General features: G+C 45.1%; 2 protein-coding genes across 4 annotated transcripts; one reads left to right on the forward strand and one right to left on the reverse strand.

The window, feature by feature from the left end:
- Positions 1-511: 511 nt before the first annotated feature.
- Positions 512-10,603, reverse strand: LOC101534200 (zinc finger protein 271-like). Its single transcript, XM_058676749.1, is given in 4 exon segments — positions 512-1,175; positions 1,177-1,217; positions 1,219-2,555; positions 9,951-10,603. Coding segments are annotated over 4 exon segments (1,677 nt in total). The 5' UTR covers positions 10,000-10,603; the 3' UTR covers positions 512-925.
- Positions 10,604-10,708: 105 nt separating this feature from the next.
- Positions 10,709-26,646, forward strand: ZSCAN30 (zinc finger and SCAN domain containing 30). 3 transcript variants are annotated; one of them, XM_004579698.2, is made up of 4 exons: positions 10,709-10,846; positions 19,408-19,921; positions 20,135-20,255; positions 25,754-26,646. In XM_004579698.2, exons 2-4 carry the CDS (start codon positions 19,514-19,516, stop codon positions 26,644-26,646), a joined length of 1,422 nt encoding a protein of 473 aa, XP_004579755.2. In that variant the 5' UTR covers positions 10,709-10,846; positions 19,408-19,513. The 3 variants fall into 3 exon arrangements, with proteins under 3 accessions (XP_004579755.2, XP_058532736.1, XP_058532735.1); XM_058676753.1 differs by having other exon boundaries at positions 10,752-10,846; positions 19,695-19,921; XM_058676752.1 differs by lacking the exon at positions 10,709-10,846 and adding an exon at positions 14,468-14,514.
- The last annotated feature ends 226 nt before the right edge of the window (positions 26,647-26,872 follow it).

A 26,872-nucleotide genomic window follows, 5' to 3' on the forward strand; every position in this document is an offset into this window, starting at 1 on the left:
AACTTAAAAGTGCTTCTTTTAAATGAAAACGGAATATTGTTATATATTTCTTACATTTACAACTGTACACTGATAGGTTGTCTAAGATCAGAGTTTTCTTACTTTTATGGCAGACACTTCCATTGTTGCTACTGATATTCAGTAAAAATTTAATTCACGTTGAAGTTTTTTACACAATGTATAGTCTTTCCCACATTAACAAAAACATTTACTTGAAAGAGAGACATAGATACAGCTCTTCCACCCATTGGTTCACTCCCAAAATCTTTCTCAACAGCCATGTTTGGGGCAAGCTAAATCTGGGAACTTAATATTTTAAGAGGCCCATAAGTGGCAAGGACCTAAAAGTGAGCCCTCACCTTCTGCTACTCCAGTGCTGTTTAGCAGGAAGTTGGGACTGGAAGCATCGACAGCACTTGAACTTAGCCACTCTGACATGGGACACAGACGTTTCAAGTGGCAACCTGATACCACACCAAAAGCCCACTTGCACAATTTTCCTTTATTTTAGTACTGTATGGCTTCAACTAGAATTTGCACTACAAAAACTGAAGTGTTCTCTATGTGGGTTTTCTTTTTAATGTACGTGTTGAGCATTAATTAAAACCTTATTTCATACTCATCAATAGCATTTGTAAGATTTGTTCTGATATTGTGTCTCCAGTACTGCATCAAGTTGGTGTATACACAAAAGGTTTTCCTACATTGATTGCATTTAGGCTGGCTTCACCAAAATGGACCTTCTCATGGTTAGTAAGGTCAGAGGGTTGGTTAAAACTTCAGGTGCACTAAATACACTGGCAGGGTTTCCTCCCAGTGTGGTTTCTGTGGTGTTCACCAAGATCTGTTCACATGCTGAAGGCATTCCCATACACATATTTACATGGTCTTTCACCAGTGTGGGGTTTTCTGATGGTGAATGAGATCAATTTTTGCTACAGTGATCACAGGAATATGGCTTCTCTCCAGTGTGGGTTCTCTGATGCAGGATCAGAGTAGAGCACTGGCTGAAAGCCTTTCCACATTCAGTGCATTTATACGGTTTTTCCCCAGTGTGAACTCTCTGGTGTTTGGTGAGGTCTGAGTTCTGACGGAAACATTTGCTGCACTGTGTGCATGGATATGGTTTTTCTCCAGTGTGAATTCTCTGATGAAGAATAAGGTCAGAACTGACAGAAGGCTTTCACACAGCTGTCACAATGAGAGGGTTTTTCGTCAAGAGTGCACTCTCTGATGTTTAGTGAGGTCTGAGCTTTGGCTAAAACTTTTATTGCACTGCTTACATGTGTATGGTTTCTCTCCAGTGTGGACTCTCTGATGCTTAACGAGATCTGAGCGGCGACTAAAGCTTTTAGCACAATGACCGCAGGGATAAGGTTTCTCTCCTGTGTGGATTCTCTGATGCAGAATAAGATTGGAACTCTGACTAAAGGTTTTTCCACACTCCTCACATTCATAGGGTTTCTCACCTGTATGAATTCTGTAATGTTTAACAAGATCTGATCTTCTACTAAACATTTTACTGCACTGATTACAGGGGTAGGGCTTCTCTCCAGTGTGAATTCTTTGGTGATTAATAAGATCTGACAGCCTACTGAAAGTCTTGCTACACTGAGTACAAGGATAAGGTTTCTCTCCAGTGTGAATTCGTTGATGTAAAATCAGGACTGAGCTCTGATTAAAAGCTTTCCCACATTCATTGCATTTGTAGGGTTTTTCTCCAGTGTGGATTCTTCGATGTTTAATAAGGTCTGAGTTTTGACTGAAACTTTTGCTACACTGATTGCATGGGTATGGTTTCTCTCCAGTGTGGATTCTCTGATGTAGAATGAGATCTGAGCTCTGACTGAAGGCCTTCTCACACACATCACATTTATATGGTTTCTCCCCAGTGTGGATCCTTTGATGTTTTATGACATCAGAACTCTGACTAAAATGTTTGTTACATTGGTTACATGAATAAGGCTTCTCTCCAGTGTGGATTCTCTGGTGTTTAACCAGATCTGAGCGCTGGCTGAAGCTTTTACTACAATGATTACACTGATAGGGTTTCTCTCCTGTATGGATTCGCTGATGGATAATGAGATCTGAGCTCTGACTGAAGGCTTTACCACATTCGTCACATTTATAAGGCTTCTCTCCAGTGTGGATTCTTTGATGTTTAATAAGATCTGAGCTCCTACTGAAACTTTTCATACACCAGCCACAAGGATAGGGCTTCTCTCCAGTGTGGATTCTCTGATGCAGAACCAAGGCTGAGCTCACACGAAAGGCCTTTCCACATTTATCACATTCATAGGGTTTCTCCCAATGGGTTCTCTGATGCCTAATAAGGCCAGTAGTCCAAGCAAAGCTTTGTCCACACTCTTCACAAATGTATTCCCTTCTTTCAAAGAGATTCTGATCCATTTCATTTACTTCATCCCCAAATTCATAGAATTCTCTGTCTTCAGAATCCTGGAGAATATCCTTTTTGGGGCTGTCGGATCCTCCATTTTTTGCTATAATTTCCTTTTCGGAAGCTGCTTCTTCAGTCTTGGGCTTAGTCTCACCATCTGGAAAAATAAACAAAATCCAAATGGGATGTGTTCTCCATACTGTAAGAAGTTTCAGCTGAAACATCAGTGTGGAGCTATAAAATACCAGCACGATTCAGAAACGCTCCTAAACACTGGAAATCACCTTGATAGGAAAATAAGTAATGGATCTCATTAACCATTGATAAAATGCCTTCCTTGATATGCTCTACGTGTTTGTCACAGAAGATCTGGAAATAATAAAAGCTAGTCCTGTGGTTAGGAAAGTGTGACTGAATTAAGTTATCAGAGAATTAAGTTATTAAAATATACCTCAACCCTTACCACCCTAATCAACTATAAAATCATCAAAAATAAAATGAAAAAAAATTCAGTAAAAAAAACCACACACACACACACACACACACACACACACACACACACAGGGTAGGTAGTTTGAGTCTAAAACAAACAAACAAATAAAATAGAAAAGCTGTTCCATGTCAACAGTGCTCTGCAAACAGGGTGAATACTCTGGAAACAGCTGGACCTTTGCTAAAAAGCATGTCAAGCATCTCAAAGTGGCACAGTAGAGAGGGTAAAGATCCTCTCCATGCCCAGGGAAAGCTGCATTACAGCAGGAAGCGGAATGGCTAGGGCGGCCAGATGAGGCTGGTTTTCCAGAAAAAGGCTAAAACTACAAAGAAGATTGTGCTGAGGCCTGAGTGTGTGGAGCTCACTGCAGATCCACGAGAATGCTGCCTGGCAAGAGAGATGAAGATTTCAAACTGGGAAGAGATTTAAGAAGAGAAAGGGCCAAGGGATGCAGCCCTCATCTTCATCTTCTGTTTCGTCATGAAGACAATAAAATCTTAGAGTGACTGCTCATTTCATTTGATGTTTAAACAGGAAATAAACTTAGAACCATCAATAAAATTCCTCTTATGGGAAATTTTAAAAAAAGAAAGAAAAAAGGAAAGGAACTTGAGCTTTATTTAGCACTGACTGTTTGGGCTAACATCATAGTACACATAGAAAAATAAACAAAAGGAAAATGTAGTATTTCTGTTACTTTGCATCTTCTCTGTTCATTTTAATAAGTGGTGCTAAACTGACTGGTTAAGCTGATGGGCAGCAATGAGCACATACTGTGTTCTAAGCACATTTTACAACAAAGCCACAAACAGTGGTGATTCCAGCACTTTAGTCTAGCAATTGCTTCAATACCGAGTTTTTATATAACTGAAGTTGTTGTGTGAAAACACTCACAGGCTCCCAAAAGAAAAAGTCAAGTTATAAACTTGACATTCTATTCTGGAAAGTATGGCTTATTTTCTCACCCATAAGGAGGGCTATCCTATTTCTTTCCAGAAATGAGTTTAAGGAAATCCTTTAGAATCCTCAGGAAAATGACAAAAAGTGATTCCAGCTGAAAAATGAAAAAAAAAAAAAAAATAAAATCAAAAAGCAGAGGAATGGGGAGTCAGTGGAGACAGCAATTCCGAGTAATTGTTGCAAATACTTCGCTTCAGTATTTCAAAACCAATATTTTATTAGCTATTTCTAAAAATAAATCTGTTACAATAGGCACTGAACATGACCGTTTTTTACTTCTAAGGAAGACATTACCATTACACCAAAGTAAAATTCTTCAATTAAGGAATAAATGACCTACATTTATATAATTGTTAAAAAATTAATGTAGCTGCAGTTTGGTTAAGAGAGAGGGAAAAGTCTCTAAGCTTCAGAATTCATGTTTTACAGGCATCACTTACTTAACAGTCACAAAATCCATCAACCTTTAAATTCCAGGTAAGGAATGCATTTGGAAAGAGCGAGTTTAAAAGAACTCAGATTGTGATAATTTGCAATCTGGGGACTTTACAGAAGACATACTGCTTATTGGTAACTCCCTTATTATACTCCCTAGCAACCCATCATGGATATAGCCAAACCTCAATTCATTCCAAACAGCCTGTGTAATAAGGCCAACTGAATATTGTTGGAAACAAGTTACTTCACCTTACCACATTTTTCCTCCTTTTCCCTTTATAAACATAGTCTTCCTTTCCTTGACTGAACATGTGTTTGTTTACTAACTAAATCCTCGATTTGCAAATCTTTTGGAACTGAACAAAAGCAATTTTTTTTTAAGATTTATTTTTACTAGGCAGATTTATGGAGGAGATTCTCTCCTCAAGTGGCCCCAACAGCCAGAGCTGAGTTGATCTGAAGGCAGGAGCCAGGAGCATCTTCCGGGTCTCCCATTGGGTTCACAAATCATTTTAACCTGATTTCTTGGTTTACAAAGGCAATTTGTAGTGTCAAGCAAAAGACCACAAAGTGGTAACACAAATGGCTCTGAAATTTGTTATGAGGGTAAACAATGAAGAATTCATCCCCCCTTTCTGTAAGCAATACATCTGGACAGTTGATAGGTATTTTGTATGGGAAGTACAGGAGCTAGGGTGATCTGCTTTTAATGATGACACTGCAGTAAAATTAACAGAATGGTATGTTCAAACTATAACCAGAGCTGTCTGACAGGAGATGCCAGGCCCAAGTCACTGGAATTGGAGAAACTTGTGAGAGCCTTACCGGAGCATTATCTTTTGCACAGTGGTGATTTAAGACAGTATTTGCTACACCACTGTCATGCTAACATTGCTTAAATTCTTGCTTGGTTAACAAAAAGGCTAAGGGACTTACCAATATGACAGGACTGGGTCTTGAGGATTTATATAATTCTCTCATATGAAGTTGCTCATTTCCACAGCACTATAAACTCAATACAGAGATCTTAGAGTGTGCTTGCTAGTTAAGCCTCATCTACAGTTAAGCACAGGAGTACTCTTCTGTCTGAAATTCTCTCTCCCAGAATGCCTAAGTTCCTCTGTGCTACTGTCATCTCCAAATGGACCTATGGATGGCATGACAGACCACAGGACTGAGTAGTAAGATAGACAGCTATTTCTAATCTTCCTTAAGCATCACACACCCCACCCAAGCAAATCAGCCAAAGTTCTTAACAGTTCACCTGGCTTCTGTCCACACTGATCAAAGATTCCCTCTGTGCTCACTATAGATACATGTTTCTCCAACTGTCACTTAAAGGGAGTGGAAACTTCTACCTATCCAAGATGAATCTTAATTCTTAGTCCTTACAATGTGATGAACCTGAAGCTGGTCACTTAGCTGGTGAGATGTTCCCTTACTGGGGAGTTTGTAGCAACCAGGGCACAACTTGGACAGCTGTCTCTGAACGTGTATTTTGCCTTTGGTCTGCAACCACCTTCCAAATTATTACTTATCCACACACTTTAGAGAACTATACATTGCTCAGTTGACCATGTAATTTAGTTAACATGTTTGCCATTGATTGCTAGGGACTTCTGTAATATCTGATAAGGATCCTGTAAGACCCTTATTTAAAAAAAAGCTTTAAACTCACAGCTGGTGCTATGGTGTTGTGGGTGAAGCTCCAGGTTCTTGCTTTACACCTAGGAAAGCAGTGGAAGCCTGCCCATGTGCTTGGGCCTTTGTGCCCACTTGGGAGACCCAGAAGAAGCTCCTAGCTTTGGAGTGGCCTGGCTCTGGCTGTTGTGGTCATCTGGGGTGTGAACCACTGGATAGAAGACCCTCCTCTCTCTAATTCTGTCTTTCAAATAAGTAGATAGTTATTTATTTGTCAGAGTTATAGAGAGAGGACAGAGAGATTTTCAATCTGCTGATTCACTCCCCACATGACTGCAACGCCAAAGCCCAGAACCAGGTGTGGGGAGCCATGCAGTTGGGTCAGATGGCATGGGTGTGTGATGAGCACTGCTTTTTGGTTAGCAAGGCTATGAGGAGTTTCTAGCAGCGAGACAAGGCCCGGCGGAATGTCTCTGGTCACCTCATTGCTGCCTCAGCCCATTGTATGGACACTCAATCACCTCTCCGATGTTTCATAGAATTCTCCTGAGGGTGTTGTTGTTGTTTTTCTGCTAATGTGAAGTGATTCCTGTAACTAGTATGACACCTCAAATTGATCAATCATGTTATGATAAAAACATCTTTAGCGACGTAAGGCTATGACACACAGCTAAAAGTATACAATAGTACAATTGAGCTCACAATGTCTCCAAACATCCTGTTATGTGCCCACTTTTGTCCTGGAATTTGCCCTAGTATAAGTAATGTTTTCCTTTAGAAATGGCTTGATAATATCTTGCAACTGATGGCAATAATGGAGGTACAAAGAGTTTGTTTACCATGCACCTCGAACTGTTACAACACATGATATGACGTATTCTAGTTTCTCACCACAGAAAGCAAAAGTATATGTGGCATCTTCTAAAGGGAAACAAATGTGAACCCCCCTCAAATTGGCTTATAATCTCTATCTTATATTGGCACTTATGTTTAGGGAAAGAAAACAGTTTATAAAAACTTTTGTCTTATATTGGCACTTATATTTAGGGAAAGAAAACAGTTTATATAGATAAAAGGAAGTTTCTTGTAAAGGCCCTCTGTAGATTGGCTGTGCTGCCTTGATACCTTTCACTGCCCTTTAACAAAAGAACAAAAAACAATTGAATCAGCACTAGGTGAAGGTGATGGTAATTAATGCATGACTTGATTATAAGATCTAGCAAAGAACCTATGTTGTATGCTTTTATAAGATCCTTTCATTTATAATCTTTAAATTCTGTACTCTTAATATTTTAATCAATCTTAGTTTTTGTTTAATAGAAATTGATTTTGAGTATAAGATTAATTTTGAGTATAAGTAAACTATTTCTCACTATGTAACTGCATGTGCTGCCAACTGTGAAATTCCTGGCTTCAGCCAGGTCACTGCAGATTTCAATGAGTAATGGTTTGCCAAAAATGTTTTCTTTAAAGTAAATAATATGTTAGGATTGTTTTTTGCATTTTCTTGATCATGATGTAAAAATGAAACAATTGGATATTGTGCAAAAGTTTGTGATGATTTGTGTATAAATAAAGAAGGCAACTTTTCTGAGTTGTCCATTATGAGCATCATGTCATAGTGGTCCGTGTCTTATCTCTTCTTCTTATCATCTCGCTGATCCACGCATCCTTTGCAAGCTCTCAGTCAGCCGGAGCAGGTCCCCGGCAAGTGGCGCCCAACGTGGGGCTTGACGAAGGTAAACCTCTTTACTCTCTATTGATATTGATATTGATATTTGTGTTCACAGTGTGGATCGGACTTCACCCAAGGGTACTGCATGGCTCCCCACAACCAGGTGCTTCATCTGGGTCTCCTACATGAATATGGGGGCCCAAGTGTTTGGGCCATGTTCTTTTGCTTTCCTAGGTGCATTAGCAGGGAGTTGGATACCAAGTGGAACAGCCAGGATTCAAACCAGTGCTCATACGGAATGCTGCTGCTGCAGGTGCCAGCTTTACATGTTATGCCACCATACTTCCTCTTTCAGGAAGCCATGGTACTGTCATCATCCCATCCTTGTCGCCAAAACTTTCAGTAACTGAAAAATCTGGAATGCTATCCAGTAACAAATTAGACAACTACACTGCCATGGGTACTGGCAGAAACCATAAGACCCCCAAATGAAGGGTAAAGGATACTTTATTACTCCCAGTAATAACACAAGACAGAACAGCAGCATTTGCAGAGGTTTCTGAACTCCATGTCCATTAGGGTGACTCTTGCAGTAAGCTATGTTACAGGGCAGGGTCACTTGATCCCAGATCACCCAAATCTGTTACAATAGGCACCAAACAGGATTGTGTTTTACTTCCAAGGGAGACATTACTACTGTTCAAAGATTGCTCATCATATGACATTCTTGAAGAGTAGTTCAAAACAAAAACAGGCAATGCAGCTGCTTTTAAGATGTGCAGGAATACAAAAGATCATGGTAAGTTACTCCTGACTTCAACAGATATGAGAGAATTCAGAAAAAAAAGGAACACCCTCTTTCAAGCGTTGACAGAAATTGTGTGCCAACCTAGAATTACATTACTAGGAGAACATGCCTTTAAAAAGAGAGTTAGGGCCCGGAGTGGTGGCCTAGCGGCTAAAGTCCTCACCTTGAACACACCAGGATCCCATATGGGCACCGGTTCTAATCCCGGAAGCTCCACTTCCCATCCAGCTCCCTGCTTGTGGCCTGGGAAAGCAGTCGAGGACGGCTCAATGCATTGGGACACTGCACCCGCGTGGGAGACCCAGAAGAGGTTCCAGGTTCCCGGCTTCAGATTGGCGCAACACTGGCCGTTGCGGCTCACTTGGGGAGTGAATCATTGGACGGAAGATCTTCCTCTCTGTCTCTCCTCCTCTCTGTATATCTGACTTTGTAATAAAATAAATACATCTTTTTAAAAAAATGGCAAAAATAGTGCAAGAGGAAGAACTAAAGTACAAGAGCATCAAAGAATTCTTAGAAAAATTAAAGATGTCTTCTGCAGAAAGTTCTGAGCTCCATATATAATTTTTCACAATATGTACGTTCCATGAATTCTCAGGCAACCTCTAGTATTATAAAGATTTTGCATTGTCCTAGAAGTAGTGAATAGAAATAAACAGTGATATGCCTGGCACCATGGCTCAACTAGCTAATCCTCCCCTTGCAAGCGCCACGATTCCACGTGGGCGCCAATCTGTGTCCCAGCTGCTCCATTTCCCATCCAGCTTCCAACCTGTGGCCTGGGAAGGCAGTGAAGGATGGGCCAAGTCCTTGTGACCCAAGTCCTGTATCTCCCGCATGGGAGATACAGAAGCAGCGTTTAGTTCCTGGCTTGGGATCGGCTCGGTTTGGGATGTGGCCACTTGTGGAGTAAACTAGTGGATGGAAGATCTTTCTGTCTCTCCTTCTTTCGATAAATTTGCCTTTCAAAAAAAAAAAATTCCAGATAAGACCTGGAAATACAAACCTGCCCAATTAAAAACCATCTCAAGCAGGATGACCCAAAGAACTGTAGGAAACAGTATGATTTAAAAATGTCTGAGGTTTTAGACCATTAAGTTTTGGATTCCATTAGGAATAATAGACACATTCTCAAAATACTCACTGAGGTATGGATAACTATAAAAGCAACTGCAGAATTCTGAGTTAGTTACTTAAGCTAGTGTTAGAACCCAGGTTGTCAGACTTCTCACCATGTGCCTGCGGTAGATAAGATGACCTGAAGAGATTTTAAAGGGAAGATACTAAGCACAGAGAGACTGCTAATGAGGTCATGGTAAAGGCAGAAATGGATTAACTCCCCAAAGAGAGACCTGCCAACTAGAGTTGGAAATGCAGCCAGGGCGTGGGCAGGAGGGGGTCCGGTGCAGCGGGTGGTGGGGGAGGCACCTCTTGGCATAATCAAGGTCTGTTTTGGCAAATCTAACAGCATCCTGTCACCAGCTGCCAGGAGCACAGGGGTGCCACCTGGCTCTGGGGACAACACACTGCTCCTCACCTGACTGAGGCCGCATTTCCTGAGGCTTGCCATTGGACTGGATCTCCATGGGCTGCAGCTGGTCACCTCAGGGCGCACCATTTCCTCTGGAGGCTTTCCTCCTGCACCCGGAGGCAACTGGGCACCACTGGGCGTAGAAGGGCGTCACTGCGCAGACTAGAGATGGCGATTTCTGAGACCAGACCACCAGAGGCATACTCTGCTGTTACACAAAAAAGAAAACAAAAATCTCATAGTGTTCAAGGGCTTCCATCCATCACGCGGCAGTCAGACATGAGCACCCCACTCCAAGGCCAGATAGCTACCTCCAAGATTAGGTGTGCGCACGACACCCAAAAACGGAGGAGAGGCCGCTTTAGAGTGTGTCCTCGGGGCTCACACACAGGACACAACCCACCGATCGTCACCACCTTTGTCTCCCTCCTTCGTTTCTCCCAACATTCACAGATCCTGGCTGCCGGCTGACTGGCGCGCCGTCCTCCACGCTTCCGGACTCCACCTGCCCACGCCAGAGTCTCTGGCCTTCGTCCAGTGTTACCCTAAGCCCAGCCGACCAGGCCAGGCCAGATCACCCGAGTTCCTCGCCTTCCGCGAGTGGACATCACCCGTACCTGGACGCGGTCTCCGGATCGCTATCAAATACGCTCGCGGCTCGTGAGGGAGGCCGTCCCCTCTAGGAACGCGGGAGGATGGCTCAGCTCTATGGCGAGTCACTGCGCCTGCGCAGAGTGCGGGTCGGGGGGAAGAAAGGGGGAGGGGAGGCCTCTGAGAATTAACCCCTTGACACCCGCGCGGCTGTCCCCAGCGGAGCCTCAGCGAGGGACCTGCCAGCAGCCCCCGCTGCCGGTTGCTGAGGTGAATGCGGGACTCTTACCAGGAGAGCGCTCTGCGACAAGGTAGGTTGTCTGTCCACACAGGGTGTCTTTCGTTATGTATCTTTATAAGACACCCCCGTCCCCTCCTCCCCCGACCCCGCATGGCTTGAAAAGATTCACAGGTGTGCTTCCATTCTAACTTTCTTCCTGTCCTTTTTTACCTGCCCTCCCCCGCCAAGTGAAGTGCCCAGGAGTCCCCTGCCGGCGCTGGCGGGCCCTCTGCCTGGGCTGGGGACTCCGTGCCCCGAGGGCCGTCGTGAGCCGGTCCCGGAGCCGCGCTCTCAGACCCGCTGCCCTACCTGCTGGACGCGACCTTGGGGTTGCCGGGAGGCTCCCTTCGCCTCTGCTTGGCGATGGAGGAAGCGCTGGGGCACTATTGCTAAGAAGCCGACTTGCGCTGCAGCTCGTGTCCTCCTACCTATAGGGTCAGGGTGAGGACGGGCTGAGGAGGTGAGGATGGAGGAGACCCCAGGCAAGGCGAGATGTTCCTGCATCCTCGGAACCAGCTTGGGAAATGAGGATATCAGTGTGACAAGTGACTTGGGTTAAGAGGTCCCAGAACAGGCCTGAAGTGAGGGCTGGGGCCGGGAATAGGTCCTCCTGGCCCTGTATTGTAGATGCCACAATTTGTTTATCTATTTTTTTGGTAAGATTTATTTTTATTTTTATTGGAAAGGCAGATTTACAGACAGAAGGAGAAATAGAAAGATCTTCCATCCGATGGTTCATTCCCCAAGTGGCTTAGCTGATCTGAAGCCAGGAGCCAGGAGCTTCTGGGTCTTCCACGTACGTGCTGGTCCCAAGGTCCCTAGGCTTTGGGCCGTCCTGGACTGCTTTCCCAGGCTGCTAGCAGGAAGCTGGATGGGAAGTGGAGCCGCTGGGACACACTGGCATCCATATGGGATCCTGCCTGTAGGAGGCGAGGATTTAGTCACTGGGCCACCACTCCAGGCCCAAGATGTTTGTTCAGTTGACAGACATTTGTAGTGTTTGTGTGTGTGTGTGTGTGTGTGTTTTTTTACTTGACTAACATTCATCTATAAGTTTTTCAAGAATGTAAACTTTTTTCCCTCTGGTGGTGGGTATGTGTTTAACATTTTACAAAACTGCCACACTGCTTGTTTTCTCAGGGTTCTGGTGGCAGTTCTATAGTCCCATTGGCAGAGTGTGAAAGTTTCATTTCCTCTGTGCTCACTAATTCACTATCCACCTCACAGTGGCATCAATTTGCATCTATTCCTAATGAACAGTGGATTGAGCATTTTCTGTTTGCTTTTATGCCATGTGTACATTCTATAGGGAAATGTTTGTGCAGACCCTTCTGCCTATGTGAACACAAGCCTGTTATCAGACACATGCTTTGCTAATATGTTGTGTTTTTCTTTTTTCTGTGGTTTTGGAGACCTGAAGCCTTACATTTTGATGAATTACTCTCAGGTTCTCAGGATTTTTTTCTTTTCAAGACCATGCTTTCACTGTCATGTGTGCACCATTTGTGGCCAATCTAAGTTAGCAAGAGATACTATTCTTTTTTTTTTTCTTTTTTCTTCTAGAAATTGCTTAGTGCTTTAGGTCTTACGGTAAGTCTATAATCCATCTTGAGTTTGGACCCTGAGGTTTGGGGCGGAGTTCAGTTGTGTGTTTCTGTGTATTGTGGTTGGTATTCCCAAGGCTCGTGCGTGGGAAGCTTGGTTTTTGTGTGACACTTGTGTTAAGAGGTGGTGTCTTTAAGAAGTGTGACCTTCTGGGAGATTACAAGATGTGTGTAGCCAGGCACACGCTCTTTCGACTTCTTCATCTTTCAAAACTTGGAGCTCAACGAATCTCCTTTTGGAACAGGTGCCACTCTGAGGTGTCCTGTGATCGTTAAGGGACAAGGACAGCACGGATCGGTCTCAGGCGCTGAGTTTCCTTCCGACCTCTGGCTGTGTGTCAGTCGCCCAGACCGGGTGAGCCTGTTTCTGTTTCTCTTTACTTTTCCTGTTGGTCTGAGGGTCTCCAGGCCAACAGCACCCTGTCATGAAAGCAGCTTTGTCGTAAGGCTTGAACTTGGTACTGTGAAACCTCTGAGGTTGGCTTTGTTTTGGCTGTTCTAGTTTGAATGTATTTCCATATGAATTTTCTCGTCAACTTGCCAGTTTCTGACAAAAAGCCAGCTGGGGTTTTGGTTGACACTGGAGTGGACCTATAGTTCAAACTGAGGGAGAATTGATGTCTTAGCAACACTGAGTACTTTGATCTATGCACACCATATATGTTTCCATTGATTGAGATCTTTCAGCACTATTTTCTAGTTCTTTCCAGTGTTTTGCATATTTGTTCGTGACTTTGGGCAGATTTGTTCTGCAGTATTTCATTTTTGATGTTTAGGTAGTTTATAGTACACTCCTGCTTTTTAGTATGTCTGAATCACATGGATATACCTTCTCTGAGGGGCTCTTCTAACCTCTCTCCCTCTCCCCCAACTTTGGTACTGCACAATTCCCTGCTTATTTAACACAAGTTTCTCTCCCCTGCTATTGCAGTCTAATGCCCTTTCCCATCAGCAATCATATTTTCAGATGAAAACTTGGGAAATTCACACTTCTAACCACTTATTCTCCGGCTCTCATCTCTTCTGGCTGCTTTCTACTTTTGCCTTAGGATGCAGATTACAGAGAGAAGCAGAGACAAAGATCTTCCGTCCTCTGGTTCACTCCCCGAGTGGCCTCAACGGCTGGAGCTGAGCCGATCCGAACTCAGGAGCCAGGAGCTTCTTGCAAGTTTCCCATGTGGGTGCAGCGTCCCAAGCTTTGGGCATTCTCTATTGTTCTCGCAGGCCATAAGTGGAGAGCTAGAAGGGAAGTGTAGTAGTTGGGACAGAAACCTGTGGCCATAAGGGATCCCAGTGCTTGCAAGGGAGGATTTAGCCACTGAGCCATCATGTGAGGCCCTTGACTACTATTTAATAGACTTCTAGGTTCTAGACTGGGCATTTGAAACTCCCTACAACTGAATTCACTCAACCCATTCCCTGTTGCCTGGGGGACCCTGGTCTCTTTCCTGAGTTGGTGACCAAGCCTGGGTTTTTCTGCACAGGGCTCTGTCTCCCACGGGGGACACACTGGGCCAGCCTGGCTCTCCACATTCTTGTCGCTGGACAAGGCTCACCTACAGCAGCGAACTGCACAGGGAAATGCTGACCACCGCCTGGCACTGCATGGCAGTGTGGTCTTACACCTCATCTGGAGCTTGCCCTCCTGGGCCAGGATTCCTAGGAGCCTCTAGGATCCTGCACAGCCTGCAGACAGGGAGTGTGATGAAGTTTTCCACCTCCTAATGATAAACTTTGGATTTTATTTTTAATTCTCTTGTATACCCATCTGAGTATAATATACATTTATATATAATATGCATCTGATTTATATAAACATAAACGTAAAGATAAATACAGACATAAACATGCATGCATACATATGAACGTAAACAAACATAAAACAAATATACATAAACGTTAATGTAATTAAGTGTACCTCTCTCTCCCCTTTCAATCCTCAGTCAACTGCTTGGGCAGCAAGGCTGTACTGCCACTGAGTAGCAGTCCTCCAGGCTTCCTAGAGGAGAGCGTTAGAATCCGCCCTTTTCCCACTTCCGGCATTGCAGCGGAAGCGGTCCTTCCCCGAGGTCTGCCGTAGTCAGCGGAGCGCAGGGTGAGTTGGGCAGTCCTTTCCCAAGCATCCCCTGGCGGTCTCAGCCTTGCTCCCCGGCGTTTGCTCGCAGCCCTCTACCTGCCTCTGCCGTGGGCGGAGCGTGCAGCCCTGCAGGCGTCCTTCCGGCGCGCTGTCTGCCCCTACCCCGCGTGCTCTCCTCTGGGGTGTGTGAACCGCTGCAGGGTGAGGTGCAGCCGAGGCACCGCAGGGCTCTCCGAGGGCAGGGCGAGAGCCTTCATCACTGAGAGCACTTCTGCTTACAGCTTAGCTAGGTGATCATGAAGGCTTCCCGTTATTGGCCGTCTCTCCCCATCTTTAAGCGACAGAATGGCAAGGACCGGGTCTTATTCATCATCTAGTACATGGTTGCAGCAGCTGGAGCTGAGCTGGTTAGGAGCCTGGCGCTTCTTCTTGGTGTCCCACCTGGGTGCGGATTGCAAGGACTCCGGGCTCCCCCGGGACAGAAACCAATGTCGTGTGAATTGCTGGTGCTGCGGGCAGTGGGTGGCTTCCCTCCGGCCCCCACTCAGTAAATGTTAAATAAGTGTGTGAAAGGCACAGGCCCTCTTGGAAGGGATGCTTTGATTTTATGGTTAGTGCACATGTGACAGGATGAACTCCAGTCCTACCATCCAGTTTCAGAACAGCCCAGATGACATCAGTTACAATTCCTGAATTTATGCTATGTAGTGTTATTAGTATAGAATGAATTGTGGGTTGGCATGATGGCTCAATTGGCTAGTCTGTCTGAAAGCGCTAGTATCCCATATGGGCTCTGGTTCTTCTCCCCGCTGGTCCACTTCACGTCCCAGCTCCCTCCTTGTGGCCTGGGAAAGTAGTAGAGAATGGCCCAAAGCCTTGGGACCCTGCAGCCACATGGGAGACCTGGAAGAAGCTCCTGGCTCCTGGCTTTAGCTCAGTCTCGGCTCTGGCCACTGCAGTCTTTTGGGGGATTGAACCAGTGGGTGAAGACTTCTGTCTCTCCTCTGAACATCTGACTTTCCAATAAAAATAAATCTTTTTAAAAAAAGATATTTGAGTGACACAGTTGCATCGGATACTGTGCTTTCTGTTGTGAGTAAGCAAGCAGCCTTAATCTGTTCCATCACATTATGATGTGTTCTGGTCAGCTGGGGCTGCAGCAGGCAGGGCTGCGCAGGAGTGTCTCGAAGGTTCGCTTTGTGTTGCTTGTTCTCACACACCTAGAGCCAGTGAATTGCCTGTCCCCCGAGACCGTCTGGCACCTCAGCAGCCTCAAAACGCCTCCAACAACTGAAACCCAAATCCAGACCTCTGGCCCAAAGTGTGGATTCTTTCTCGTGCTGACAAGTTGGCTTTCTCACGTTGGCATCCTCAGGAGGAAATGGGCGCTCAGCCCTGAAACACGGGGATCCTCTCCTCAAATCTCCCGTCTCTGAACTGAGAGGAAAATTGGGATTCCTGCTTTTTTTGACTGACCCCTCCCTGGCAAATTGACCTTGTAATCCCTGTGTGAGAATCCATGGTTTGGATGTAGAATTTACCCTTTCCTTGCCCCGTGTCACTCACTGGATGCCTACACTGGGCCAACTTCCTTTAAAACGTAGGTTCAATTGTCAAGGATGGTGAAATCAGACCACTGAAAAGGTGGTTTGTTACCGTTTCCCATACCAGGAGGCCTTGGGAGTGAGGGGAGAGTGGGCAGTTATCTGTATTGTGGTTTCCAAGTGAAGGGATGGTTGAGAAGGGGTAAGGAGGTTTAGGATGGTTAGTTTGACTCACTTTCTTTGGCTGTGAAGTGTAGGATTTGTCCCTGGCTGTTTGGTGTCTGGTCCTGGGCGTAAGGGTCCGATGGAGGAGGCGGGTAGGGGTGTGGGTTCTGGATTGGTTGGTTTGCACAGGAGTGGCGCACTTACCCTTGAGTTGTTAGCTGTCTCCAAGAACTGGCTAGCTCTGGATGGCATGGTCCCTCTGGTGTCCTTGAGATCCCAGAGATCACAATATCAGAATGAAAACACACCAAGCACCCCTACTCAGATGCTTATGTGGCTTCCAGGTCCATAAAGCCAGGTTAACTCCTTTTTTTTAGGAGCAGAAATGGAAGCTCAGAGATTCCCTAGGGTGACTGATGTCACTCAGGAAGAGGCTTTCCTCGGATTCTAAACTAGATCCCCTGATTCCAGAGCTGGTTGCTCCCTCCAACCCCCCCGTTAAAAAAAATTTTTTTTTTAAGCTTTACTAAATGGGCCTGGCATGATAGTGTAGCGGCTAAAGTCCTTGCCCTGAACATGCCAGGATCCCATATGGGCACTGGTTCTAATCCTGGCAGCTTCACTTCGCATCCAGCTCCCTGCTTGTGTCTTGGGAATGCAGTCGAGGATGGCCCAAAGCTTTGAGACCTTGCACCCACGTGGGAGACCCAGAAGAGGCTCTTTGCTCCTGGCTTTGCATTGGCTCAGCTCCAGCCTTTGCAGCCACTTGGGGAGAGAACCATTGGATGGAAGATCTTCCTCTGTCTCTGCTCCTCTCTGCATATCCGCCTTTCCAATAAAAATAAGTAAATCTTATAAAAGATTTTTAAAAGATTTTTAAAAGATTTACTTATTTTTATTGGAGAAGCAGATTTGCAGAGAAGGAGAGAGAAAGATCTTCCATTCACAGGTTCACTCCTCAAGTGGCTGCAGTGGCTATAGCTGAGCTGACCCAAAGTCAGGAGCAAAGAGCCTCTTCTGGGTCTCCCACGTGGGTACAGGGTTCCAAGGCTTTGGGTCATTCTCTGTTCCTCTCCCAGGCCACCAGCAGGGAGCTTGGGATGGGATGTGGAGCAGCTGGGATATGAACCAGTACCTATATGGGATACTGGCAGGTACAAGGCGAGGATCTAGCCACTGAGTCACTGCAGGGGATGCTGGTGCACTTTTTTTTTTTTTTTTTAAGTTTTATTTGTTTTTATTACAAAGTCAGATATACAGAGAGAAAGAGCTTCCATCCTATGGTTCACCCCCCAAGTGACTGCAGTGGTCAGTTTTCTGCTGATCTGAAGCCAGGAGCCTGGAACTTCCTCTGGGTGCAGGATCCCAAGGCTTTGGGCCATTCTCGACTGTTTTCCCAGGCCACAAGCAGGGAGCTGGGTGGGAAATGGAGCTTCCTGGATTAGAACTGCTGCCTATATGGGATCCAGGTGTGTTCAAGGTGAGGAATTCAACGGCTAGTCCACGGCACCGCGCCCCCTGGTGCACTTTCTGTGTGCTGGATCCCCTCTGTGGCGGGAAAAGTTCTTAGGGGACATTTTTTGGTGTTTACTAGGTATTTGATGGTGTTGATCACTACCTCCTTGAAATTCTTGTTTTACTTCAGTGACACTTTTTTTTTTTTTTTTTTTTTTTTAATCTATGTCATGTACCATGTGCCCTGTAAGGCTTAAGTGATGAAATTACAGTAGATTGATGAAGCTTATGGCCTAATGATGGACAGGACAAGCATTAATCAGATAAATAATCCTTCTAAAATTTATATTCTGACAAAGAGAAAAATGCTCTTGGGGGAAGGGCGTGTGTTGTGGTTCGGTGGGTTAAGCTGCTGATTCACCCAGTCTGTGATAACAAAGGCGAATGCTTTAGAGCTGGGGAACGTTGGGCTCTTCTGGTGACCATGCTGGTGTCCAAGCTAGGGCCTAGGAAGCATTATGGGACTCTCAGGAAGCTCAGATTCCTTGTCTGTGAAATGGGATGCTAGCCACCTCAACGTGTAATTGTCAAGACCTAGTCAAATACATGGCCTGGTAGGCTAAGCCTTTGCCTGTGGCTTGAACCAATATCCCAGATAGGTGCTGGTTTAAGCCCTAGCCGCTCCGTTTCTGATCCAGCTTCGTACAAAATAAATATCCCTGGGAAAATAGCAAAAACTGGTCCAAATCCTTGGGCCCCTCCACCCATGTGAGAAGCACGGGAGAAGCTTCTTGCTGCCAGCAGGTCTTGGCTTTGAACCAGTGCAGCTGTAACTGTTGGGGCCATTCGGGGAATGAACCAGTGGGTGGAAGATCATTTCCTCTGTCTCTCTCTTTGTAACTGCCTTTCAAATCAATCAGTCAATCAATCAGTCCTGTAAGAAAATAGTATTTGCCAAGTGCCTGGCACACAGTAGGGATTTAGTGTAACTTTCCTTCTTTGGGGAAGCCCTGTTGCCTAGCTTGGGTCTGTGGCTGACTGGCTGTGCATCTCATTTGGACATAGCCTCATTCTGCAAGCGAACATGATTGTGATTGTTCTTAATCGAGTTGTTAGGAATATTTTATAATATTTAAATATCTAGCTACTACTTAATAAGATCATAGTTGTTATTCTGACACATCATGATATATTCAGTGTTTTTCTTGCTTTCTGTGAGCACCATTTACTATCTCAAATGTTTTCTAACAGCAGTACTAAAAGGTTAATTTTGACCATGTTAATTTTAAAGATTTATTTTTATTTGGAAGGCAGAGACAGAGAGCAAGAGCAAGAACAAGAGTGATCTTCCATCTGCTGGTTCATTTCCCACATGGCCACAGTGGCTGGAGCTGGGCTGGTCTAAGGCCAGAAGCTGGGATCTTCCTGGTCTCCCACATGGGTACAGGGGAACCAAGACCTGGAGCATCCTCCGCTGCTTTCCCAGGCCACAAGCAGAGAGCTGTACGGGAAGTGGAGTAGCGGGGACACAACCAGTGCCCACAGGTGAAAGCTTAGCCTACTATACCACGGAACCAGCCCTCATGTTAATATTTTCTATTTCACATCCTGAAAATACCCTGAATCATGTATAAATGTGTATGTAGTCAGTTTTCTTTGGTGTGACATTATCTGACAATTGGCCTTCCAGAATCTGTATTTAAATCCAAGCACTTGCATTGTGTAACCTGAGCCCTGACCCCCTCAGGCACACCCTGAAGAGTTGAAATTCCGGAGGAAGCAATTGGCTGGGACAACAGCCTCTATTTCCTGCCTGCCTCCACTGAGCAACCTTTTCAGACTCTGGACCCACAATGTCGGGTGAGGCCACAGTTGTGGCCTACCATGCTCCGAAAGAACTAGATGGATTTAGAATTGTGAAGGTGGAAGAAGAGAAATATGTTTGGGAACAAGACTTTGGTGTTCAAGGAAACTGCTGGAGCCAGGATACCTTCCGCCAGCACTTCAGGCAGTTCGCTTACTCCGACTCCACAGGGCCCCGGGAGGCTCTGGGCCGGCTCCGCGAGCTCTGCCAGCGCTGGCTGAGGCCCGAGGTGCACACCAAGCAGCAGATCCTGGAGCTGCTGGTGCTGGAGCAGTTCCTGGCCATCCTGCCGGAGGAGCTGCAGAGCTGGGTGCACGAGCGTCAGCCAGCCAGTGGAGAGGAGGCCGTGACCCTGCTGGAGGAGCTGGAGAAAGAACTGGACGAGCCGAGGCAGCAGGTGAGAAGTAGGCTTCCTTGCCTGTTGAAATGCTGAGGGTCAGTGATTTGGCTCTCAGGATTCTGTGCAAGTTGGGTCTCTAGAGCTTTTGTCCCTGCTGTTTTCTAACCAGCTAAATGAATTTCTCATTGCTTCTGTTCCTGCTTTGTTACTCTAGGGGTTTTCCTCTTGTGTATCCTCAGAATCACAGTGCCCGTACTTGATTACTCCTAGGATGCAGCTTGTGGCCAGGAAATGGCCTGGAAGGAAGTGATATCCCTGGGAGCACTGAAGCCTCTGGGTAGCCCACAGCAGGCCCTGGACAGCGGGGAGCCCCAGGCTGGCCGAGCCAGAGGTGAGGAGCCCAAGCTGTCTGGGCTTGCGGGTGGAGGTGAGGGCTACCGTCTAGGCCGTGGTTCTCCAGGACAGATACTTAATGGTGGGTACCCAGGGACGGTCCTTGACCTAGAAATATTCCTCCATTTGTTCTGCCACAAATCTGAAATTCCAGTATCATTAAGAATTAAGCTACCTAATAGAATTGTCTACCAATATCCATAATATTCAAAGACCAACATTCAACTTTTTTTTATAAATCTTTCACCTTTTATTTTATTTTTTAAAAGATTTATTTATTTTTATTACAAAGTGAGATGTACAGAGAGGAGGAGAGACAGATCAGAAGATCTTCTGTCCGATGATTCACTCCCCAAGTGACTGCAACGGCCGGTGCTGTGCCGATCCAAAGCCAGGAACCACGAATCTCCTCCAGGTCTCCCATGCGGGCGCAGGGTCCCAAGGCTTTGGGTTGTCCTCGACTGCTTTCCCAGGCCACAAGCAGGGAGCTGGATGGGAAGTGGAGCTGCTGGGATTAGAACCAGCGCCCATACGGGGTCCCGGCGCGTTCACAGCGAGGACTTTAGCTGCTAGGCCACCACGCTGGGTCCACATTCAGCTTTTTTTTAAAAAAAGATTTTTTTTTTTTTATTGGAAAGGCAGAGTTGCAGAGAGAAGGAGAAATAAAGATATTCTGTGCACTGATTCACTCTCCAAGCAGCTGCAATGGCTGAAGCTGATCTGAAGCCAGGAGCCAGGAGCTTCTTCCAGGTCTCCTGTGTGGGTCAGGGTCCCAAGGCTTTGAGCCATCCCCTACTGCTCTCTCAGGCCACAAGGAGGGAGCTGGATGGGAATCTGGAGGGCATCTGGGATACAAACCAGTGCCCATATGGGATGCTGGCCCATACAAGGTGAGGATTTGAGCCACTAGGCTACCGCACCGGGTCTAATATTCTACTTTTTTTTTGTGACCTATGAGGCAGGGTAGCTCCTAAGATGGAGATGAATGTTGTATCAGTAACAGCAACTAAAGGAGGACTTAAACAGTGAAAGTTTAATATTAAGAACCATGAACTATGACATGGAATTTACTACTAAGTGGTATATCAAAAAGCCAAAGCATTGTTTCGTATAGATCCAAGGAGTCTCTAGGGTGAAGGGAAAACACCTAAGAGAGGAACACGGCAGCAAACCTTGCCATCCCTGGCCAAGGCTGGGCTCCAGGGCTGGTTGGAAAGGGCGGAGCCACAGCCACCGACTAGTGTACACTGAAGGTCGGAGGGGCAGAACTTGCCGAGGAGCCACTCTGCAGGGAGACGGAAGCCCCCGTGTGGAGGGGAGGTGGCTCTGAGCTTGCTGTGACACCAGTGGTGGAGATGAAGTCTTGGAAACTCACCGAGGTGTGCACTGCTGGGTTTCTCACATGCTGAGAATCAGTGGGAGGAGCATGGCAGGGCCTTCTTCCTGCAGAGCCCTCCAGGGGCTCCTGATAAAGCACGCAGTGTGCTGGTTGGCAAGGCACAGTGTGCAGTGTCCCTTGCAGGACCGGGCGGGGGAGACAGTACATTGATGGGTGTCACAGATGCCGAGGATCACAACTGAATGAACTTTGCTTATTCTCCTGCCAGGGTCATCGGGCTTAGTGACGTTCTCTTATTCAACTTTTGTTAGATCTAAGTACCCTTCTGATCGTATCTTCGCCAAGTAAGCTTTTCACTTCCCATGAAGCTCAGCCATATGTAAATATATTGGTTCAGTCTGATCTGTGTGATGCTCACATTACCCATTAACTCTCATTCTGGTTTTACTGCTCAGTTTCATGAGCTTGGTTAATGAGAATATACCCCAGGAGGTAAATCTAGTCATGGTGATAGGATGAAGATGTGTGAGGACATAGACCCGAGGGCCAAACTTTGGATCCTAGGGATTCCCCAGAGATATGGTACTGATCATCCTCCGAGTCTCCTGGGAGATTCTCAGACAGCCTTCCCATGTGTGCCACGTTCCCACGCTTAACCTCTTAAATACCTTCTGCACCAGGCATGAACTACGTTAGAGCTCATTTCATAAAATTATCTCAAGTCCCCTGCCTTGAGGCAGATATATTTGTAAATCATTTAGGCTAGATTACTTTTTACATCTTAAGGGACAAAATTTACTGTGCTTTTTTTGTCTAACTCATTTGAAAGACAAAGGCAGACAGAAAAATGGAGCTAGATTTTCATCTGCTAGTTAAATGCCCCTGGTAGCCTCCATCAGCCAAGACCAGTCATCAGAGAAGGGGACAACTGTAGGTGTTTACAAGTTGTCTTACCTGGTTCAGGCTGCTTTAATAAAATGCCTCAAGCCAGGTATCTGATAAACAAGCTTATTCCTTATAGTTCTAGAGACTGAAAGTCCAAGATCAAGATGCTGGCCAATTTGGTATTTGTTGAGGGCCAGTATTTTTAAAACATGATATCTTCGCAGTATGTCCTCACTAGATAGAATGGGTGAACAAGCCTATTTTATATGGGGACTCATCCCATTCATGAGGGCTTTGCCACCTAATCACCTGCTGTTACCATCACCTTGGCTGTTAGGATTTCAATGTATGAATTTTGGGAGGACACAAACACTCAGACCACTGGAGCAGCTAAAGGAAAGCAGCATTGTATTTGTAAAGTAAGACTAGGTGAGCAGAGGGAAAATCTGCACAGCATTAGGATAAAATCATATTTGATAATGTGCAGTTAAAATCCATGTCCTAGAGAACAACAAGGAAAGCTTAGAACCAGACAGGAAACGGTCAGTGGGGATGCACTTATAACTCACTGGGTGGGACACAAAGAGTAGTTACTCCTCACTGGGGTATGGAAGATTTCTCTGCACACCCCTCCTAAACATGCTCACCTAAACTGTTGACGTATATCCTGTTAGAATTATAGAGTTAGACCACCTGAAAAACAGCCAGGTTCAGCGAAAACATGCTTCAGTGCTATAAACTGCTAAATACTAAAATTAAAATAGGCATGAGACAGCTGAATAGCAATCTAAGCCATTTTAAGGTGTATAGAACATGGTTGAATATAAACCAAAATTGAAATGTCTATGAAGAAGTCACAGGTTGTGGTTGAGAACCTTGCATTTTCCTATTAACATATTGGTTAATCAATACCATGTCAGTTAATGCCATAATGTTGTAAATGATTGGAAATATTATGTTGGGGCTTTTAATTGATTGGGATGATACTCTGCCAGCTCTACCTTCAGACCAAAGATGGTCCCACCAAGAAACCATTGAACTTACCAGGACAATAAGATGCTGGACTTTATGCTTGGTAAATACCTCCAATGAAAGAATGTCAACTGAATTTGAACTATGGAAATGCAACAAGGTGGAGCAATCCGCCGTGGGGGGAGGGCTTGGGGAGGGGCGGGGGGAATCCCAGTGCATAAAAAATGTATCACATAATGCAATGTAATTAATTTAAAAAAATGAAATGCAATAAAAATATGTTTAAAAAAAATCCATGTCCTCAGTTAAAATAGTTTCAGCTCAAGTAGGTCAGTGAATAGATAGGAATAGCAGGGGGTATGTAGGGAACTCTGACTGCCGGCTGGCTTCTCTGTGCTGTTCATGTGGAAGGTCTGGGTTGTGTTCCCAGCTCCAGGTTTTGGCTTCAGCCCTGCCTGTTGCTGGCTCTTAGGGAGAGAAATGGGATTGGAGCTTTCTCTTTGTGTCTCTCTCCCTGATCAAATAAATTTTTTAAAAAATTAAATATTATTTTCCTCATTAGTATATCCAAGGTTTAAATTTTTTCTGTGGTCTCAACTGTTACTTTTCTGCATGTACAATAACATCAACATTTTATATTTTTTGTAATATTCACTGTCTTGACGAGATCGGGTGCGTTCAGGGTGGTATGGCCGTAGACAATATTCACTGTCTTGAGAAAATTTTTCGTTAGTCATGTCTCTGATTTTAACCAGTTGAGTGCTTATTTTCCTACCTCTGTCATATAGTAGGATACTATTTCATAAATATTTTCTTTTGAGGGCCTAGTGCAGTAGCCTGGTGTCTTGCATGTGCCAGGATTGCATATGGGCACTGGCTCATGTCCTGGCTGCTCCACTTCCCTTCCAGCTCTGCTTGTGGCCTGGGAAAGCAGTGCAGAATGGCCCAAAGCCTTGGGACCTGCATGGGAGACCTGGAAGAAGCTCCTGGTTTTGGATCAGCTCAGCTCCAGCCATTGTAGCCACTTGAGGAGTGAACTAGCAGATGGAAGATCTTTCTTTCTGTCTTTCCTTCTCTCTGTATATCTGACTTCCCAGTAAAAATAACTAAATCTTTAAAAATCTATTTTCTTTGAGCAGACACAGCCTTTGATTATTTAAATTTCTGACTAAGTCCAAGGACAGTATGAACTTGAGTTCAGCCTTAGTCTGAGATGATGGTGTGCTTCTGTGACATCTGGCAAGGAATGGGGAAAGAGCTGGGCAGGTCTGTCTTATCTTGTTGGGTATTCACTGTGACAGTCTGCCCTGTTTGAAGTGTTGCGAACTCAAAAAATACTAGGAGGAAATACTTATTTCTACGTAAAAACATGACCTCCCCAAAGCCATATTAAATGATGGAAATGTTATTTCATTGCATCTGTGGCCCTGCTTCTTTCCAATAAGGAAGACAAATATAAGGAAAATATGTGAGACTTTGATACTAAGTGTCTTTGTGTGGTTCCCGTCTGACCCTGTGATCGACTCCATGGCTTTACATAGTGCTGTGAGCTTGTAAAATCCATGGAAGCTCAGCGAATTTTGGAGGGAGATGAGAGAACCTAGCAGTTTTTTAGCTTTCTCCCTCTCAAACAACTGAACTTCCTGCATCTGTCTCTGGTAGGCTCTTGTTGTGTTACTAGAAATCTAGAAATAAGACGGGCACATTACATGAGACCAGAAGCTTCAGCCCTGGAATCTCATGTGCCAGTTTGCAGTTGCCTGCTTTTTATCACCATCCCTCCCACCAATCCAGACCACTTCTCTAAATTTTTTTATATTAGAAAATCAGTTTAAGGATTTTCCTGTTAATATGTAAGTACATTTTTTTCCTTTTTTTTAATAAAGATTTATTTATTTTTATTGGAAAGTCAGATTTATAGAGAGAAGCAGAGACAGAAAGATCTTCCATCTGCTGGTTCATTCCCCAAGTGGTTGCAGTGGTCGGAGCTGAGCTGATCCAAAGCCAGCAGCCAGGAGCTTCCTCATGGTCTCCTATATGAGTGCAGGGTTCCAAGGCCTTAGGCTGTACTCTACTGCTTTCCTAGGCCAAAAGCAGGGAGCTAGAAGGGAAGTGGAGCTGAGATACGAACCAGTGCCCTTATGGGATCCTGGCACATGCAAGGTGAGGACTTTAACCACTAGGCTACTGAACCAGGCCTATAAATACATTTTCATTTGGTTTATTTCTGTGTCTGCTACAACAATTTCCTTTACTTCAGCCTGAATAAATGACACTGCATTTCTTATTCACATTTTTAGATGACGAGATGGTGGTTGACAAAGTGTTGCCAACACAACGAGAAACTGTTGAATGTGTAGCATCAGCAGCTGTGACATCTTTAGAAAGACTTCCTGGGGAAACTTCAGGGCAGATTGGAGAGGAAGTTTTGGGAAATGCTGCAAGGAGCAAGATGAGTTCATTCACCTCTCAGGAACAACAAATCAGCCTGGAAACTTTCTATCAGAAAATCCCCATGGAGCAGAGCATCACTGAGAATAATAAGAGTAAAGGGAATCTCAGTCTGAACTCAAACAGACACCCGAGGACTCACACTGGGGAGAAGCTCTATGCATGCTTTGAATGTGGGAAAGCCTTTGGCCAGAGCTCAAAGCTGATCAGACATCAGAGAATTCATACTGGAGAGAGACCTTATGCATGTAAAGAATGTGGCAAAGCCTTCAGTTTGAGCTCAGATCTTGTTAGACATCAAAGAATCCACAGTGGTGAGAAACCCTATAAATGTTGTGAGTGTGGAAGAGCTTTCAGGGGCAGCTCAGAGCTCGTTCGGCACCGGAGAATTCACACGGGAGAGAAACCTTATGAATGTAGTGAATGTGGAAGAGCTTTCAGCCGGAACTCGGCCCTTATTCAGCATAAGAAGACTCACACTGGGGACAAAGGCTATGAGTGTTTTGAATGTGGTAAGGCTTTTGGTAGGAGCTCTATCCTTATTGAGCATCAGCGAATTCACACTGGAGAAAAACCTTATGAATGTAATGAATGTGGCAAGTGCTTCAATCAGAGCTCAGCTCTCACGCAGCACCAGAGAATCCACACTGGGGAGAAGCCTTATGAATGCACTGAGTGCATGAAAACATTCAGGCATAGGTCAGGCCTTATGCAGCATCAGAGAACACACACCCGAGTTTAAGCCTGTCACGGTGAAATGCAAAGAGTTCACTTGAGGCTGAGACTGCACAGAAGACAGGATTTCCGTGAGAGTGGGCTTTCTGTCTCTCCAGTCTAGGTCAGTATTACAGGAGAAGAAACACAAAGAGATACTTGGGACTGTTGAATGGAAGAAAAGAATTGTTTTAAGATGTATTTAATTGAAAGGCAGGGTGATGGAGAGAGACCATGACATGGTACTTTTGCTG

This window comes from Ochotona princeps, chromosome 18 (genome assembly GCF_030435755.1).
Source record: "Ochotona princeps isolate mOchPri1 chromosome 18, mOchPri1.hap1, whole genome shotgun sequence".
In the NCBI taxonomy this organism is placed as follows: domain Eukaryota; kingdom Metazoa; phylum Chordata; class Mammalia; order Lagomorpha; family Ochotonidae; genus Ochotona; species Ochotona princeps.

What these genes read in the sequence shown, in the direction of transcription:
- ZSCAN30 (XM_004579698.2), top strand. Translation starts at nt 19,514, where the DNA reads ATGTCGGGTGAGGCCACAGTTGTGGCCTACCATGCTCCGAAAGAACTA. An exon ending in TGGACGAGCCGAGGCAGCAG is followed by an intron (nt 19,922 to 20,134) that starts GTGAGAAGTAGG and finishes GATTACTCCTAG; the next exon opens with GATGCAGCTTGTGGCCAGGA. An exon ending in CCAGGCTGGCCGAGCCAGAG is followed by an intron (nt 20,256 to 25,753) that starts GTGAGGAGCCCA and finishes TCACATTTTTAG; the next exon opens with ATGACGAGATGGTGGTTGAC.